The sequence below is a fragment of the Parasteatoda tepidariorum genome, chromosome 1, assembly GCF_043381705.1.
Source record: "Parasteatoda tepidariorum isolate YZ-2023 chromosome 1, CAS_Ptep_4.0, whole genome shotgun sequence".
Taxonomy (NCBI): Eukaryota; Metazoa; Arthropoda; class Arachnida; order Araneae; family Theridiidae; genus Parasteatoda; species Parasteatoda tepidariorum.
Genome location: NC_092204.1, coordinates 38,240,281 through 38,257,482, shown reverse-complemented (window position 1 = coordinate 38,257,482; position 17,202 = coordinate 38,240,281). Strand labels below are relative to the sequence as shown.

The 17,202-nt window shown below is 27.2% G+C and overlaps 2 protein-coding genes across 3 annotated transcripts in view; one reads left to right on the top strand and one right to left on the bottom strand.

Annotated features, from left to right (window-relative positions):
- The window catches only part of LOC107444438 (Ubiquitin-specific protease 7), a 46,030-nt gene extending 43,932 nt beyond the window's left edge, over positions 1-2,098 (bottom strand). Inside the window, exon 1 of one of the 2 annotated variants that reach the window (XM_016058570.3) lies at positions 1,744-2,098. Coding sequence is in view for 1 of the 2 variants with exons in the window: in XM_016058569.3 (XP_015914055.1) it covers positions 1,422-1,497 (76 nt within the window). In the remaining variant the exon portion in view is untranslated. Of the gene's footprint in view, positions 1-1,421 lie in introns of both variants that reach the window. The other variant, XM_016058569.3, reaches the window with a different exon arrangement.
- On the top strand, positions 2,080-16,770 carry LOC107444439 (HUWE1-associated protein modifying stress responses). The gene is made up of 4 exons (XM_016058571.4): positions 2,080-2,421; positions 5,881-5,952; positions 7,126-7,440; positions 13,954-16,770. Exons 1-4 carry the CDS (start codon positions 2,235-2,237, stop codon positions 14,157-14,159), a joined length of 780 nt encoding a protein of 259 aa, XP_015914057.1. The 5' UTR covers positions 2,080-2,234; the 3' UTR covers positions 14,160-16,770.
- The last annotated feature ends 432 nt before the right edge of the window (positions 16,771-17,202 follow it).

Below are 17,202 nucleotides of genomic sequence, written 5' to 3'. Positions count from 1 at the left end.
AATGTATTTTATATTAACCGTAATATATTTTTGCTTTGTGTACGAACTTTGATGCATAATTAGTTTATGTTCCACATGGCTTCATGTCTCTTTCTGTGTTAAGTAAGAAGTTTACAGTAAAAGAGTTGAAATCTTTGAGAAAGAATTTCTGTGAAAAAATATAAAATATGTCACTTAAGAGAATTGAGACTTGACAGGCTTGGCTTACTAGAAATAGAATGGAAAAAACAGTTGTTAACATAAACAAATGCCATGCTTCAACAACTAATCAGAAACGAGATTACCATTTTACCTCACCTGAGGGTATCCCATTGCGAAAACAAAAAACATTAAATAATTCTTTTTTAGTTTGATCTATTAAAGCTATCCTATACAAAGACTTATATAAACCAAATTGGACACTTTAAATTATTCATGAGGGGAAAAAACGAGATATATTCAAATAGCAATATATACATTAAAAGCTCACAAAATATCCCAGAGCTATTCCTCTGAAGTAAAGATTAATCAATTAGAAAGAAAAAGAAAACACTTCTGTATAAAGGAAACTTCACGAATATGTTAAAATATAGTGAGTGCTCTCCTTCCAATTAGGTGAACCGAATTCGAATCCCAGTGATAGCTGGTTGCTACGAACTCCGCACATGGTTGGCACCAACAACAGTGCTGGCTTAAAATATCCTTAGTGGTAGATGGAACATGCTTTAGAGTCCTCTTGCAGTCAGGCTAACCATGGGAGGTTTTCCTCTCCATGTAACACAAATGTGGGTTAGTCCCATCAAAAAGCCCTCCACAGAGACAAATTTATCCTAATACTTAATCTAATTAGAAGTCGTAATCCCAAGATTAGGTTCGCTTTTCAACGATGGTTATAAAATAAAATACATAGGTATGTTATTTTTAAAAAATGATTTGCAAATAATAGGTTCACTTTTAATTTTAAAATTTAAGATACTTAATTTGAAAAAAAATTTCAATGCTAATATAACTGCAATAACTGTGCATCATTCATTTTAAAGATATTAAGGTTTTTAAAGAGCAGATTGATATTATTTAAAGAATGTAGAAAGGTTTTAAGATTAAATTTGGAATGCTGACATTTTTGTTAATGAAACAACTAATAATCTGATTAGTAAATTTCATCTTAAATATTGAATTTCATTAGCTCAAAAGTGATCTTAAATATATTACTTAATTGAATAAATTTAAAAAGTTTATAGTGAAACTTGAGAAAGAATGACGTCTTGGTATATGTATCAATAGTGTCAGAAAATTAATCTAAAAGCGTTTATCAATGAGTTTTAAGCTATTAATAAGTGGGGACAAGCAACATATATCGGTTACTGTAAATAGAATTGAAAACATTTAACAATTTTCAATAACATTAAATGAGCGTCATCGAAAATCATTATCATAATCACCTTCACGAGTGTCCATTTCTTCCGATTCTGAAAGGTGACAGTTTTTATCATAAGAAACTTGATTTAAATGGTTCATATTAGATACAGGACTATAGAAGTTTTCTTTTACTTTCTTTGATTTAAAATTTTCTTTAAAGTTTACAGTTCTCTCTTTTCCCGAACCAGTTGCCAAATTCTTTCCAGACACACTCACTTTAAAATACTTGCTCGCTATTCGCCCAATGTCTGCTGGTGTCAACCCCCCTACAAGGGGAAGGCATCAACATCCGAACACCGGATTAACAAACCAAAAAGAAGTCAGCAAATTTGTTTTAATGCTCACCGATAAAAGATCACACAATTAATATCTTGTGTTCTTTTCACGGCAAATTCTACCTCATTGTCAAGAAAATAAACAAGATGGCGGTTTACTTCCGCCGGGTATGACGGGACGCAATAAAACATGTAAACAAACTGAACACGTACGCATTCAATAAATTAAATAAAAGCAACTGCGGGAAAAATTAGTTTTTATTTTAAGTTTTTTGAAAAGGAAAAATTATAAAAATAGTTTTAATTTTGTCTTTTACGTGATTGGCTTATTTTCTGAATGCGCCATGTAAAATTATTTATCATCATCATCATCATCAGTGTGATGAGAACAGAGAAGAGGAAAGCAAACGAAGTAGTTGAAGACTGTTTTCCACAGGGAAGGGCTGGTTGAAAGTTAACTCGTAAATGCTAAAAATAATACCCTTGTATTTTCATCATAATTATGTATCGTTTAGATTGAATATTTATTTTTACTCTTCTTTAGCTATTTAGTATACTAAAATGAATAATGATCAAGAGACTTTAGAATCTTTTTTGGGCTTGTCTTCATGGGAACAACAATGTGTTGACGAGCATGAAAAAACATCAGATATAGATATTGAATTGCAAAATGCTAAAGATGTAGCCGTTCAAAAACTGTGGTTTCTATTTCAAAATGCCGCAACTAGTATTACTCAATTATATAAAGGTAAGATGAGAAAAATAATTATTAGACAACAAATGTCCCCCCACCCCTATCCTAACGATCGTTGAAAACTTTGAAGTTTAACTTCATAAACGTTTTTTAAGGTGAAAAGAAAAAAAAAACTTTAGCGATATCTAGTATAGCCCTAAATCCTAATGATTGGATTTGAGTTTTAGAAGGACTTCTTTATTTTTATGATAAGTTTTATCTGGTAATTGAATTGATAGATCCAGTTATTGTGCAAGTCAAGAATGACAAGATTTTGGATACAAGATCATATTCACAGTAAACATCATGCTGCCTTAAACTGCCCAGAAACCTTTTATTATTTGTGAGAAATCTGCCCATAACTAGATTATGTGAAAGTAGAGTTTCATTAAAGTAATGCTTAATGATAGTAGCAATTAACTATTTTACGATGTGTAAATTGAACTAATATTTAAGAGTGGGTTTATGTCTTTAAAATATAAACAGGGGTATATTTCTGTGTCACGATCTGTCACGCCAACTTCAATCGCCAAGGCATTAAATGATATCAAATTTGCAAAGTTTAAAAAAAACAACCACCATGTAGATATTTGCCCGAGTTGTCTATGAGCTATACCTTTCGAGTTGGTCTCTTTCTGTGATTTATTTTTTAGTTTCTTGATGACGGTTGCCCGGAATTTGCCAAGTCATGGCAATCATTCTGCCACAGATCCTGATACGGAAATCTCCCTGGGGATCTCTTAATTCAAATTCCCATTTATTTATAAAAGAAAGGGAATAGCTGGATTTGTGTTAATCTCTAAAAGCTATTATGAACATTAAATACAAAGCATTATAATATTTAAGCATTTTGTAATATTAATTCTACATTTTATTAATATAATAGTCGATAACGATAAATCGTGTGATTTCAATTTATATGAATTTTATATTAGTAGAAATTTTTTATTTGCAGTAAGCAAAATATTTATTCCATTCAATGTTATTAATTAATTATTTTTATGATATGTTTTGGACTAGTGACTGTAGACCTTTAATCCCTGTCTCAAATTCGATTATTATATCAATATAATGTTTTTCTAAGATGATGCTTAATCTAATTATATGCAATTATAATTATTGTTTTCATTGTGACTTTGTTTTTCATTAACATCAATTTCATTTGTTTTTCAGTATGTGTAACTTTGTTTTTCATTGTGACTGATTATCATGGATTTCATAACATTTCATTGCAGTGTTCTCCCAAAGTGTTTTTAAAAGGTGGGCCCACCCCGCCTGCCTTTGATCCCTATAAATGCGCCCTATTTGTCCTTGATATAAAAAATATTCTGCATCCCTTAAAAGCACTGCCTTTTTTTTTGAAAAGGTTTTCTTAACTGCCTGTTTTAATAAAAAGTCCACTTCTGACTTATTTAGTTATTGATAATTATTTTATTTTTCCTTACATTCCTTCATTTTAGTAAGATTTATCTTGTGTTGTCTAGTTTTATAAATAAAATTCCCATAATATTCGGCCCCAGAGATGTTCACATCTTTAATTTAAAGAATTTTTCAGTGATATTAAATTTTAGCATTATTTTTCGAAAAAGTATATTTTATTTAAAAATGCACCTTTAAAAATTTTTTTACTCATAATTTTCAGTTTAAAGTTCATTAATTAAACTTTTTTTTTTTTTATGTTTAATACTTTTTTGAAACAAATTTACACACAGAGATTGTTTTTAATTGACCTATATTTTTCAAAAACTTCATAATTGTCTGTTATTTTGATAATGAGTGAGAATTATTTTGTGAAATAAACACATAAAATAGTATAGTAATTTAAAAATTGGAGATAAAATTTAGTTATTATATAATCTTACATATTTTGATAAATTTTAACAGTGGTAAATGAGTGCCTTTTCAAAACTGGAAGTGCCCTTGCCTGGAAACACAATTGATCATTGCATCATGAGACTCTCTTAAGTAGTATTTCTTGTATACGTTTATTTTTACTTGATTTATTATTTGTGTTTAAAAAGGAAACGTTATAAGAATCATCATTTGAATACCTGTCATTTTAAGACGTAAGAATCGGCATTTGAAAAAAAGAATCTTTATAAAACACTTCTTATTTTATCAACAATGTGCCTACTTGGAAATTTAAACCTAAATGATAATTTGTAGAATGAACCTTATCTTGCTGGTCGAATAATATGCTAACTATAACGTATGCTGGTGCATGGCTTGCAACAGGAATTAGCAGTAATATTAAAAAAGGCCTAATCGGGACTGCTAAAAGAATGAGCTCTTTCCAAATCTAGCAACCATGCCACCTTTTTTTAACAGTACATCTATAAATAACTAAAACAAATTTCATTTCAAATTTACCGGAATTACTTAATATCTTATGAAATACGGCAGATTTGAGTTCAGAAATTATATAATTTATTTCTTTTATTAAAATCAGAATTATATGTATGAAAATATCGCCTTATAGTATAAGCTGTAGTAAGCAGTATACTTTCTAACCAGAAGTAGAGCCAGTTAAGAGCTTGAGATTGCTGTTTACATTTATGTTAAAAGCACCATATATAGTTTAGCCTCTTCCGTTAAAGAATTTGGAAAAGTGTTGTTAGTGAAGGATATGTACCCTAGAGTCCTGATTTTGTAGAAATACAATTAGCATTGATTCAAAATGCATTTCAGAATAGACCTCTAGCAATGATAATCAAATATTGTATTATGTAATACAAAGCTAGTTCTGTGTAGCTGTGAACTAGACCTTTTCTTTTAAAGTTACAAAAATCTTACTTTTAACTCACTGTCCTTAGAATTTAGTATTTGTATATATTTTGCAATATAAACATCGATCATCTAATGATTTGGGTTAGTATTTTCCGGAGTTGGGTTTTTGATGTCAAAAACTTGTTTTTTGTGTAATATGCCAGAAACCAGTTGAAAAGTGTCAGAAACAGTTGTAAGCTGTCGAAATCGGATTGAAACTGTCAAAAACCTGGAGCAAGTTTTTCTCTTTTGCCATTGGGGACATTTTAGTCAAAGTTAAATCATGCACAATACTTGCATTACAATTTAGTACTAAAATTACGATTTATATTATGCAACATCTATAAAAATGTTGTGAAAATTAGTGAAACTGTTTGCTGATTTTTCTAAAATCTTGGTATTAATACTGTAAGATCATTATTATTTGTTTTATTACAAACATTCAGTTCATATTACAGGTAATGAGTTGTTATTGTTATTATTTTAAATTTTGATAATCTAATATGCTGTAGTTTAAATTTATATTTTACATTCTTATAAAAATTAGGATTTAAAAAAAAAAAATAATACCATTTCGTTTTGATTCTACTAGACTAAATATTGTAGTTTTTTTTAATTAAATTTGAAACTTTTTTCATTATATATTTGATTATCTAAATTACTTTTAAGCTCTCCTTCTGAAGTTAATTGCTTTTTTTACTATTCCAGATCGACAAAATGGGGTTTCTTTATGGGTGCCTTTTCAAACAGCTGCCAGCAGTGTTACAAGCTTATATAAAGGTAATAATTTAATTAATTTAGTATTAATTTCACTTTTTTACAATATATATTTGTAAGAGTTTGATTACATATAATATTAACCACAGAAAACTGGTTGGATAAATTTAACAGTATTAAAGATGGATACAAGCTAATGTTTTAAAAAAGTATTTTTAATGCATAAGAATTACTTTGCACTATTTTGATGGAATCTGTCGAAAATTTCATAAAATTATTATGATCTCAAGTTGTGAGCTATGACATTTTAATAATCACGCTAATACAATTTTTTACTTCAAAATTTTTTGTACTTATCAAACATGGTTATTATATTTTTATTTTAGAAAATTATTTTGTTTCTTATAAGTTTCCTTTGTATATTTATTTTTTCTTTTTGCATTATTAAAGTATAAATGGTAGTTCTTGTATGCATTTTTAATAGGTATTAATTATGTAAAAAAAAAATTTGTGCTACAAGGAAGACGAAAAGGGAAAAAAAAAATTTAAATGAAAGGTGTGGTCAAGGGGGAGAGTGCCAAGAACTTTTGTTTTTTGATTGATGTAAAATCTCAGGTATAATCTCAGGCTCAATTTTATATAAATGGTTATATATATTTTAGGTACTAAATCTTTCTCATCAAATTTATTATTGACTATATATGGATAAAGTTAGTTTATATCCAACAGTGCACTAACAGTTATTTAGTGTGGATCAGAAATTAGAAATGATTTCTTTTTCTTGTTCACTATATGAAACGAAAATAAATGATCAAATTAATATTTCTATTTTATAATACTGTCTAATTTAAAAAAAATATATATATAATTTAACCTGCTCTTTTTACGAAAAATGAAGAAAATTTGAAAAATGTATGAGAGAAATAAAAGAATTATAAAGTTTATGTTTTGAAAGTTTTTAGATATTTACAGTTAAATCTAACATCAAATTTACACATTTTCTTTTTTCCATCAATCCATTATTTTTGCTATTTAATTCTTAAAAAAGTTGAAGCACTTTCGTTGTGTAACCTTAATTTTCAGCTGTACGAAATATTTGATGTGCCAGATAATCTGATATTCACTTCTATCAATTATAATCATCACCTTATTAATATATTATCTCTATTTCTTTCTTATTTTTTAATTTTATGACTGTTTCACTTTCTCTTTAACTGACATATCTTCCAATTTCAGAATGTATAGAATCTCACAAACCATTGTATGATTTGGGATTTCAATCTGGTAATCAGAAACGAAATAAAGAATTATTGTCTTGGGTTAAAAAGAAAAAGAGAAATATTCGAAGAGAGGAACTTATAGCTTATATTACTGGTCGAACTCCACCTGCCTCTAGATTTGCTTGTCCAAAACCTCGTCTTGTTTTAGATGGAATGCATAGTTCTCCTCATCTAGGACATGCCCATCGTTTTTCTCAATCTGAAGCTTCTGGACTTCTTACTCCCAGATCAGAAAACCTTGATATGTTTCGTGAAGCTTTAGCGTTTTCAGGTAATTAATATTTTGACGTACTAATTAGGCTTGTTAAAAATCATGATTTTCTCTCAATATTAAAAAATTGTAAGAGTTGCTGCTGTTTCAGGTATTCAACTTTAAATTTACATTGCTATACAAAATTTATTAGACTTAGAAACTTAAAAAATGTAAAGGTGTATAGAAAATTATTACGAAATTACTATGTAATAAAAAAAATTTACATTTGAGAATAAGTTCGAAAATTATTAACCAATAAACTTAGAGTAAGAATTCATCATGTGTGTCATTTTGTAACCCACAAACTTGTGAGGGTTACAAAATGATCAATGTCTACTGAACTAAAATTTAACGTTCTTCATTCATGAAATCATCTTTTCTTTGTGAAATTTTTCCTCACTATCTGCTTTAAACAATGACCATATATATATCCTTTGTTGCAAGACAAAGTTATAGGATTAAGTCAATAGGATTTTTAATAAACGCAGCTAATTAATTTTTTGATGATGAGAACAGCATTCTTTTCGTATATTTTTTAAAATAAGCAAACTTAATTTCTTTCTCCATCGTACAAATTACTTTTGAAATTTTTTGATTAAATGTGCTATGCAAATTCAATCATTATTTTTCTATGCCCCATTATTTTAATTACATTATTCTTTTGATTAATTGTCCGTCCATATATAAAATCAGTAGCAGTGTTTGATATCTTTAAACTCAAATGTGTTAAAAACTCATTAAATTTCTACCACATAACAGAGACAGTTTTTATTATGTATAATCTAGAACTACTTGTTTCTTTAATTAGATTCAGAATTATATAAAACCTGAGACATATGAAAATGAACTACATTGAATACAATATAGAATTGAAAGTAGAGGAAACTAGGTTTAGTTGGTCTACTTTTCAGTTTTTATATTTTATTTTGTTAAAAACTATCCTTATGATTTCATTTTTCTCTACAAGAAAGATTGCATACTTCACACTATTTATTTTTAAAAAAATTTTCAAACGTTCTGTTGGAAATTTTTTATTTATTTATAATTAATAAAAAAAATCTTGAACAATGAGCCAACGTACTCCGAGGTAAAGATACCTTGATCCTGCTCATTGGCATGTTTGATCAAGTTACAAAAAATATAATCGAAAATAATATTAAAGGATAAATGTTATCCAATTCAGTAATTGCATTACCTATTTTCTTTAAAAATGCATTTTTCAATTCAGTTCTAAAGATTAATCAAAATATTCTTCAATTGTGAGAAAAAATAAAATGTAATCATTATTACTGAACAATTATTTATTGAATTGTATAAAAAGCTAATACTTGGTATCTATGCTAATTGATTTTTGCAAAATGAAGCATTACTTTGTGGTAAAATTCCAAATATAGAGATTCCAACTATTACAGATTTCCATTGTTTCAACACAATTTCACTTGTTAGCATTGGAATTATATGCCATTTTACAGAAAAGTCCAATTTTGATATTTTATTTATTTATTTGTTTATTTTTTCGGTAGTTAATCGTATTTTAGGTGATTTAACCCTTTTTTTTTTTCAAATTATAAGATATTTAATATGATATTACGAAACATAATTTTCGATTATAAGTTATTGCTTTTTTCACCACCCGAGTGAGGATGATTTCATTGTAAATCTACTTAATTTTAATATCTTCTATCAGCAGCTTTCCCCTAGGTCTATCAAATTCCAATTTACTTTATATGACACACAATTTAAGCATATAAGTATTCACTTTTTGATGTGACAACCCGATTGTAAATATACACTGTTTTCCAGTAGTTTTTTCAGCCATTTCCATGTGGTTTTTTAAATTTCAAATATTAATATTTCTGCACGTAAATTTAGGTAATAACTTTAAACGTACTTGATGCAAAATGATTACATCGGAAATCCCAATCTTTTTTCAGTAGGTTTCCATCACTTTTTGCCATTTCCACATTGTCTTTCGATTCAATATTTCTTTACAGTGTTATTTCATCCGCACATTTTTTACTTGAGTAATCTCTCTCTTCTATTGTAAAGCCTTATTTTCTGATCATTTTTGTGCATTTTTTCGGCAATTATCTATTGTTTTTCAGAAGTTATTTATCGTGCCATCTACCATATCCACCTAGTTTTTAAAATTAATTTTTAGCACTAATTCATGTTTTAAATTTGCCCAAGCACATTTGTAAGTTGAATTTAAGTATAAATAATTTAAATAATTATTATTGGAGAGTATTAACTGTGTTATTCTATAAAATAACTAAAATAAGGCTTATAATAAAGTTTCTGTAAATTATTTTAATGGTCCAATCTACTTCAGTTTTAATTGAACCAAAGTACCCCATATTCTGAGTTTCACAATAATTTATCCTCTTATCATATAAATTTTAATAACTGCTACTATTTAGTAAATTAAGATCTAATCTTGTAAAATTATTGCAATTTATTAATCTATTCCGATAGAAAGAAATTTTTGATTGTAATTTTAAAAATTTCTTTCCAATGCTAAAATATAGCTTGTTGGGAAAAAAAAGGACACTTTAACTGTGCCTTGTATTTCAATCATAGGATTTGTAGTACTAGTGGTGTAACATGTTAATGAAAAAATAAACCAAAAATATTTAATACCATTCAAATAATTGAACCTGGTCTAACATGCCCCCAGGTTCCTTCTACACCGTCTCTCCATATATTAAAATTTTCATTGACAAAAAAGCTCTTTTCTTGATAAACATGTTTTGTTTACAAAATTTTCTTTACTTAGAAATTAAACTTAATTAACAAAAATCTGTTTGTTTTTCATGAAAATATGGTCATTTTAGAGAGAAACAATGTTGAATTTGAAACAATAATAAGAGTTGGTGAACATAGTATGCGAGAGGCAAAGCCTCATATTTAAAAAAAAAAATGAAATATGTAATTTTTCCCCCCTTTTCCTTGTTTCATTTTTGCATTTGCCTATCAAAGGTCTAACCTAACTAAATATATTAATATTTTTATTATTATTTAAAAACAATACTAAAACTAAAATATTTATTACTTTTAACTGAAACTGTTAGTACTTTCAAATTAATATTGACTAATCTCTGAATAAATAAAATAGGTTATTTTTCTAACAGTTTAATATTCTCTTGAATAATAAAACAAAGGAGCCCATGTTGTAAGTACTGAAAGAAAATTAATTTTATCAGAAAACTTTTAGTTATCTTGGTGCAATAGGTTATTCTTTATTATTTAAATACATTAATTCTGATAGGTTAGCTACTTATTTAATATAAGTTTTTAAAGCATTTGTAATATTGTATAAAACAAAATGGATACAATTAAAATTTCGATTTATGGATAGTAAAACGGCAAATTTTTTTTCTCAAAATTATTCAAAATTCATAATTAAAAGTATTTTATAAACATATTTTCAACTTAAGTCAATATGTTCTTTTTCTTAAAATCATGTGTTTTAAATTGCACCAACCTTGTTTTTTGTTGATATATTTCGTGTGACATAGGTCGGCATACAACCTTAAAATGGTTAATTTTTTTAGGAAGCAAAAATATTTTGGTAAAAGAGTAAAAGCACTAATTCAATACTGTTAATACACATTTTTCTTCTATTCAAAAAGTATGTTAAAATTATTTTTCTATATGAAATTCATAATGTTCATAGTTGAAAATATCCTTTATAGCAGTATTAATTTTTGATCTCTTGTGTATATCCAGCAAAGCTTTGATTATGAGGATATTTGTTAGTTCAGACCTTTAATCTGATGTTTTTTGTATCTTAACTATATGTAATCGAATCGGAGTTTTCCATGTGTGTAGGACCTTTGATCCTATATAATGTTGTTGTAGATACATTTTCACATCACATAGTAGGATCCAGTTTTCTCAAATTAATTTCTATATTTTTTTTTGGTTGTCATCAATATAAAATTAACAAAGTCATATTGTTTTTAAAGGGTTCCTTTCATAAATATTACCTATAATTGTTATTTTATTTTTATTCTACTATGCTATCATGTTTTTAATTTAAAATGTTTTCCAAATTAAGGGTTTAAAATTAAAGGAGAAGTTAGGTTGCTGTAATTTTAAGGTGATTTTAGGATTTTACCTTGTTTTTTTTTTTTTTTTTTAAATAAACTTGTTTAAATCAACTTATTAACTGTTACTTATCAACTTATTAAATGTTTTATAATTATTATTTTTTATACCAATTATATTAATATACTGTTATTAATTACATATAAAGAGATTCATTTAATGATTAAGAACTTAACGATCAACTTTGTGTATAATGTGATGCATGCACAAATTATATTTATTAATATATCGGTCTGTTAGGTAAACAAAAATTTTAATTTATTTTTGTGAGCTCACCTAATTTGTTATAACAATATGTCTTTAATTTTAAATGTTATTTTAAAATTAAAAATTGATTACGAAACAAAATTATATATTCACTTATAGATCTTGATAGAATCATAAGGAAATGTTTAGATCTGAAAATTAGGGGCGCAAGTTTAAGCTAACAGATTTGCAAAGCAATCATTGGGGCTAGTGAGCAATACAGTGCGGAGGAAAAATTCATCTAAACATATTATTTATTCATTTTTATTTTTACTAAGCACCTTATTTATTCTATCTTTTGTAGTTACTGTAGCCCATTAACGTATTACATTTTGTAGTTACTATAGCCCGCAAACATTTATACACATTAGCAGTGGTGATTGTGCTCCGGAAAAAATCCGGATTTCTGGATTTTTCCCAAATTGCACTCCGGAAGTTTCCAGAAATCCTAGGTCCAGAAGTTTCAAAAAATCATTGATCACATTTATGTATAAAAATTCTTGTATATTTTATTTAAAAATATTAGAACTAGGCCATGGCACAGAATAGATCAAGATGGCAAAAACTTTTTGGGATGGCCTTGGCCTGTTATAGGCTGTAGTACCCAAGAAGAAGAACTAGAATTTATACTTGGTATCTTTCATTTGTAAATATTTATTCTGGTAGAATAATAAATGTGATTAGAGATAAAAATAAACTTTTACATAATTATTCATTTAAGTTATGCTGTATATAATTTATTTAGAATTCAATGGTTTGAAAATATCAATGATTTAAATTTATAAAGACATTATGTGTCTTTAATGATTTTACTCAAGAAATTTTCCGGATTTTTGAGTTGGACTCACAATTAGCCCTGCATTAGGAGAATCTCAAGAATTTCATGGCATGATTTCAGGAAAGTATTTTAAGCTAAGAGTAAGAAATCTGAACCCAATCCTGCTATCAAAAAGCTCATGATCTAATATTTCATGATTATCTAATATTTCATGATTTAATCTAAAGCTTTGCTATATCATTGAATAGAAACAATAACATGATAGTATTTTTTAGTTCACAAAACAGGTATTCTTTGTAGAATAAAATAATACATAAAATACTTCAGCTTTATCTAAATGTTTTTGATTCATGTCGATGTGAGAAAAATTAAATTTTACTGCATTGAATTATAATGCAGAACATAGTTGCTCATTGTATTACTCTAATAAAGTTAACCTTGCAATAAATTTTTATTTTGCTGCCAAAATTGTACTGTTTATGTGATAACATAGTACCTACTGTTTTGTTGAATGAATTTAAAAATTAATTGTACTTTCACTTTGTTCAAAGTGGGGAGAGGAGAGGAAGTGGCAAATAGTAGGAGGAGAGAATTGATATAACTATGAGTATTGGTAGAAAGTATTTGGTAGATTTGAGTATGCTCTGACTACTACAATAACCTAAAATTTGATGATGGTAAAAATTTTAAATTAGCTTTGTGTGCTTTATACACGACTTCTTTTTCATGCAGCAAATAGCCATAAGGGGTAGAAATTAAGAAAATTTAGTCATTGGCTCAAAGGACCTGTAACTAAAAGCTATTACTAGTCAGTACACATTTTCATCAATTACGTGTCTCTATTTGATTTTTTATTTTTTTAAAATGTAAATAAATTGAATTTAAACCAATAATGACAACCGGAATATGTGATGTCGCAATTGTATTAAAATTTGTTACTTTGCAATAAAAGTTCAGACCAAAATATATATATAAATATAAAAAAACAAACATATTAATTTATGTCCATTGCTGGTCCAGGGCACCGCTGATTATTATTTCGCAGTTGTCTGAGCTAAATTGTAGTGGTCATGAATCAACAGACTATCTTGAATTTCAAGCTCTCGTCCACCTGTGTTTTTTCCCTTCCCATTTATTATAAATTAGTTAATAAAAATATTGTAAGAAATCTAAAAATGTTGATTTTTATTGTGTTTTGCGATGAATAAAAAAAAGTTGGAAGATGATAGAATTTTTTTTAGGCTAGGATTTCCCTTTCAAATTTTTTGGAAATTTTTTAATCAATCAATAATGTAATGTCAAACTTTTTCTTTAAAAGTTTCATACCGTCTTCATTTTGTTATTCTTTTGGTTATTTGTTACTAAACTATGTTTATTGTTAATCATTCTACTTTTAGCTAATTTAAGACAGCATAATCCAGGATCTCCTACGGGATTGTCTCGAGTAAATAGATCCAGACATTGTAACTCAACCTCTACTTCCCATAATGAACTGAGTGCATTTATTGCAGAAGAGTTCTCTAGACATTCAAGAAAACGTTCTCCTTCGGTAGACGTCATAATGGACTCGCCAACCCATAAACGTACACGCTATTATGAATAACTTTTTATACTCTTTTCATATGAGCACATAAACTAAAATTCTCAACCGAATAAGCGCCTGACAAGTCTAAATTCCCACTTCATTGTGGATTATGTAACTCCATTGTGTGAATCGTTGAAATACTATGCAAGAGACAATGTATTATAATGAACAGTTGTTAAAATTCCAGCGTTAATTTGTATTTTTCATGCTATTATGTACAGGATTTGATTTTTTTTTGTTTAGTTGTTATGTGACAAGTAAGCATGCTGTTTATTATTAAGCTTGCTCAATATTTTTATATCACTTGTTTGTATATTGTTACAAAATATAGCTTTTTCCTTATTTGTTTGTTTTCAAAGCTTTAAGTATGTAAGTTTACCCCTTTAAATATTTTGTTAATTTATTATTTAATTTGTAATATCAATAGAATATGAATTTAAGGAAATGGATTTGCTAGTCTTATTTTTTTTTTTTTAATAGCATAGTGGTAATGTACATTTTTTTTTTTTTTTTTTCNTTTTTTTTTTTTTTGTACAGAGTGAGATTTTGATCATTAAAATGTAAAGATGTCATGTTATCAAATATTATCACAATTTTTTATGTCTTGAAATGATTGTATTGCTAATTTTGTTTCGTTTAGTTGATTTTAAATTGAATAATTTAAATAATAAAGTAAATAGATTATTTAAAAAAAAATTTAAGTTATTAGTTTTTTAAGTTTGTAATTCCTAACTGCAGCAGAAAAATGCTAAATTTTCCTGTTGTTGCACTATTTCTTTTATTGCATAGTTTTCAATTTGTTTTAGCTATTGCAATTTCAATTAATTTACAATAATATTAAAAGAAGCTGAAAAAAACTGAAGTGAAACTACTAATCAGTTTTCTCTCTAAGTGTTTTTAGAAATAAAGACACCGTCTAGTCTCTTTTATCACCTCATAGGAATGTTTTCCATTTCAATTTAGAGAAAATGATGTTCCTTTTTTTTGTTTAAAGAAAACAGATTGCATCGTTTTGAGTAGCAGAAACCCAGAACTTCAGAATGCCATAAGTACTGAAAGTAATTTGATGCTGAATTGATGTTCAACATTGTTATTTGTTCAAATATTTATTTGAGTAATTCTTGATCAAATAATTTTTAAGATTAATATCTATATAGCTAAATCTGTGCACCATAAAGCTAAAGTTGCTCTTTTTTTATTTGAAGGGAGGCCTTTTTTATTTATGAATAATATATTTGTAGTTCAGGATAAATTTCTGAGATAAAAATTATACAGTCATTTAAATAAAAATAGACTGCCTACAGCAAAAATCCTTGATTTGTAAGTTATTCTTTGAATATTTTTTATCAGAAACTCTTGACAAAATCTCACTCTGTATCAGTTACAAGTATGGCAAGTAATAAATTGCTCATTTAAGCTGACTGTATTTTGTATTGAAATATTCTTATAAAGTGCCCAAGGCTTAGTCCTTTCACTTTCGTGCTATTTGAGCAAATTTGCTTAAATATTTCCTGCTATACAGTTTCTCTTTTTCATAACATAAAGAAGCACTTACTTTGCAGAGTTTCAAGTTGACAATTTAGGAGTTAGTCTTAACATGATATAATTCTTAAAATTATTTTTATAAAATCTATTCATTCGTATCAGTTAAACTTTAGAAAAAAATTATTTTCCAAAAATATCCATAAAGAATTTGGTTTTTTTTTTTTGTTTGTTTTTTTCTACAATGAAAATTTTGAAACTGTATTCTAAATTAATCATTTTTAGAATAGGGAGAAGAGGAATAAGCCTTGAAAAATCTGTGCCTTTTTTCTTTTTTCAATTAATTACTAGTTATTTCAATAGCTATTTTTGTTTGTGTAGTTTTAATATGTTTTTAGACCTGCCAACTCTCAGACCTTTGGTCAGAGTCTTGCTTTTACAGGTTTTCTCCCAACTAAGTATAAGAGTCACTAGACCAGTGCATACTATGCCTGCAACCCCTATACTATTCCACCAGAACAGGGATGTTGTACCTAGTTTCAATGTATTATTTTATTATTAGTTTCTTTCTGGTTTTATTATTTATTTTTTGTTGCTAAAAATCTCTGATAAAAAAGAAAGATAAGTGAGACTAAGTTTAACAAAGCATGTATGGATGAAATGTTTGAAAAATGTAAAAGGTAGTATCTAAATTCTTGCTGAGGTAGCTAATTTGATTTCTAAGCACTAAATTTTTTGCTGGTAGTTTTTCCATGTTTGTAAAAATTTAAGGAAAGAATGACAAAAACTCCTATCTTGGTATTCTAAAACCTTAATTTTGTGTTTTACAGTCTAAAGACATTTAAGAATTTTTTTTTCTCTATAGAATTCTTACTAACTGTAAAAAAAGTCTGTAGTAAAAAAATTAAGTTTGATAAACTTGTAGTCGCCAACTACAGCTTTCTCTTGAAAACAGATTTAGGAGATTTGCTGACAAATCTCCTAAATCTGTTTTAAAATTTGGCAAGTTTGAAAAAGATAAATTTTTTTTTATATGTTAATCTGTAGAAGAATCTTCATACATATATTTTAAAGGATTACATTTTATTATTTAAAAATCTTTTGGCCTGGCATAATTCCAAATAAAGATCTATTAAAAAAGGAAAAATTATCACCCATTCATAAGGAAGATTGGCTAAGCATACTCTTCGTTTAAAACAGAATAGCCCTGCTAACATCACACGATGGAAAACATAAAAGAAGAAGACCAAGGCTTATTTGACAAACATACTTTCACCAAGATTTATGCAAAGCAAGACTAAATAGATAGAGGAAGAGGATAGGTATGTAGGTAAAATTGTCAGTATATTAAAACAATAGAATTAATATTTTGTGGTTTATAAGTAGGGTTGATAAAGTTACCTAAATAAATTTAATTTGATGCATGAATTTATTTGCTTTTATCTTAATAGCTAATTATGCTATCCTGTGGTTGCAAAATGGCTCAGACTTTTAATTTCTGAGGTTGGCAGGTCTTTGTTTTTATTTCTGTATGCAAATTAGATTTTCCAATTTTAAAATGATTTTATTAAATATAATA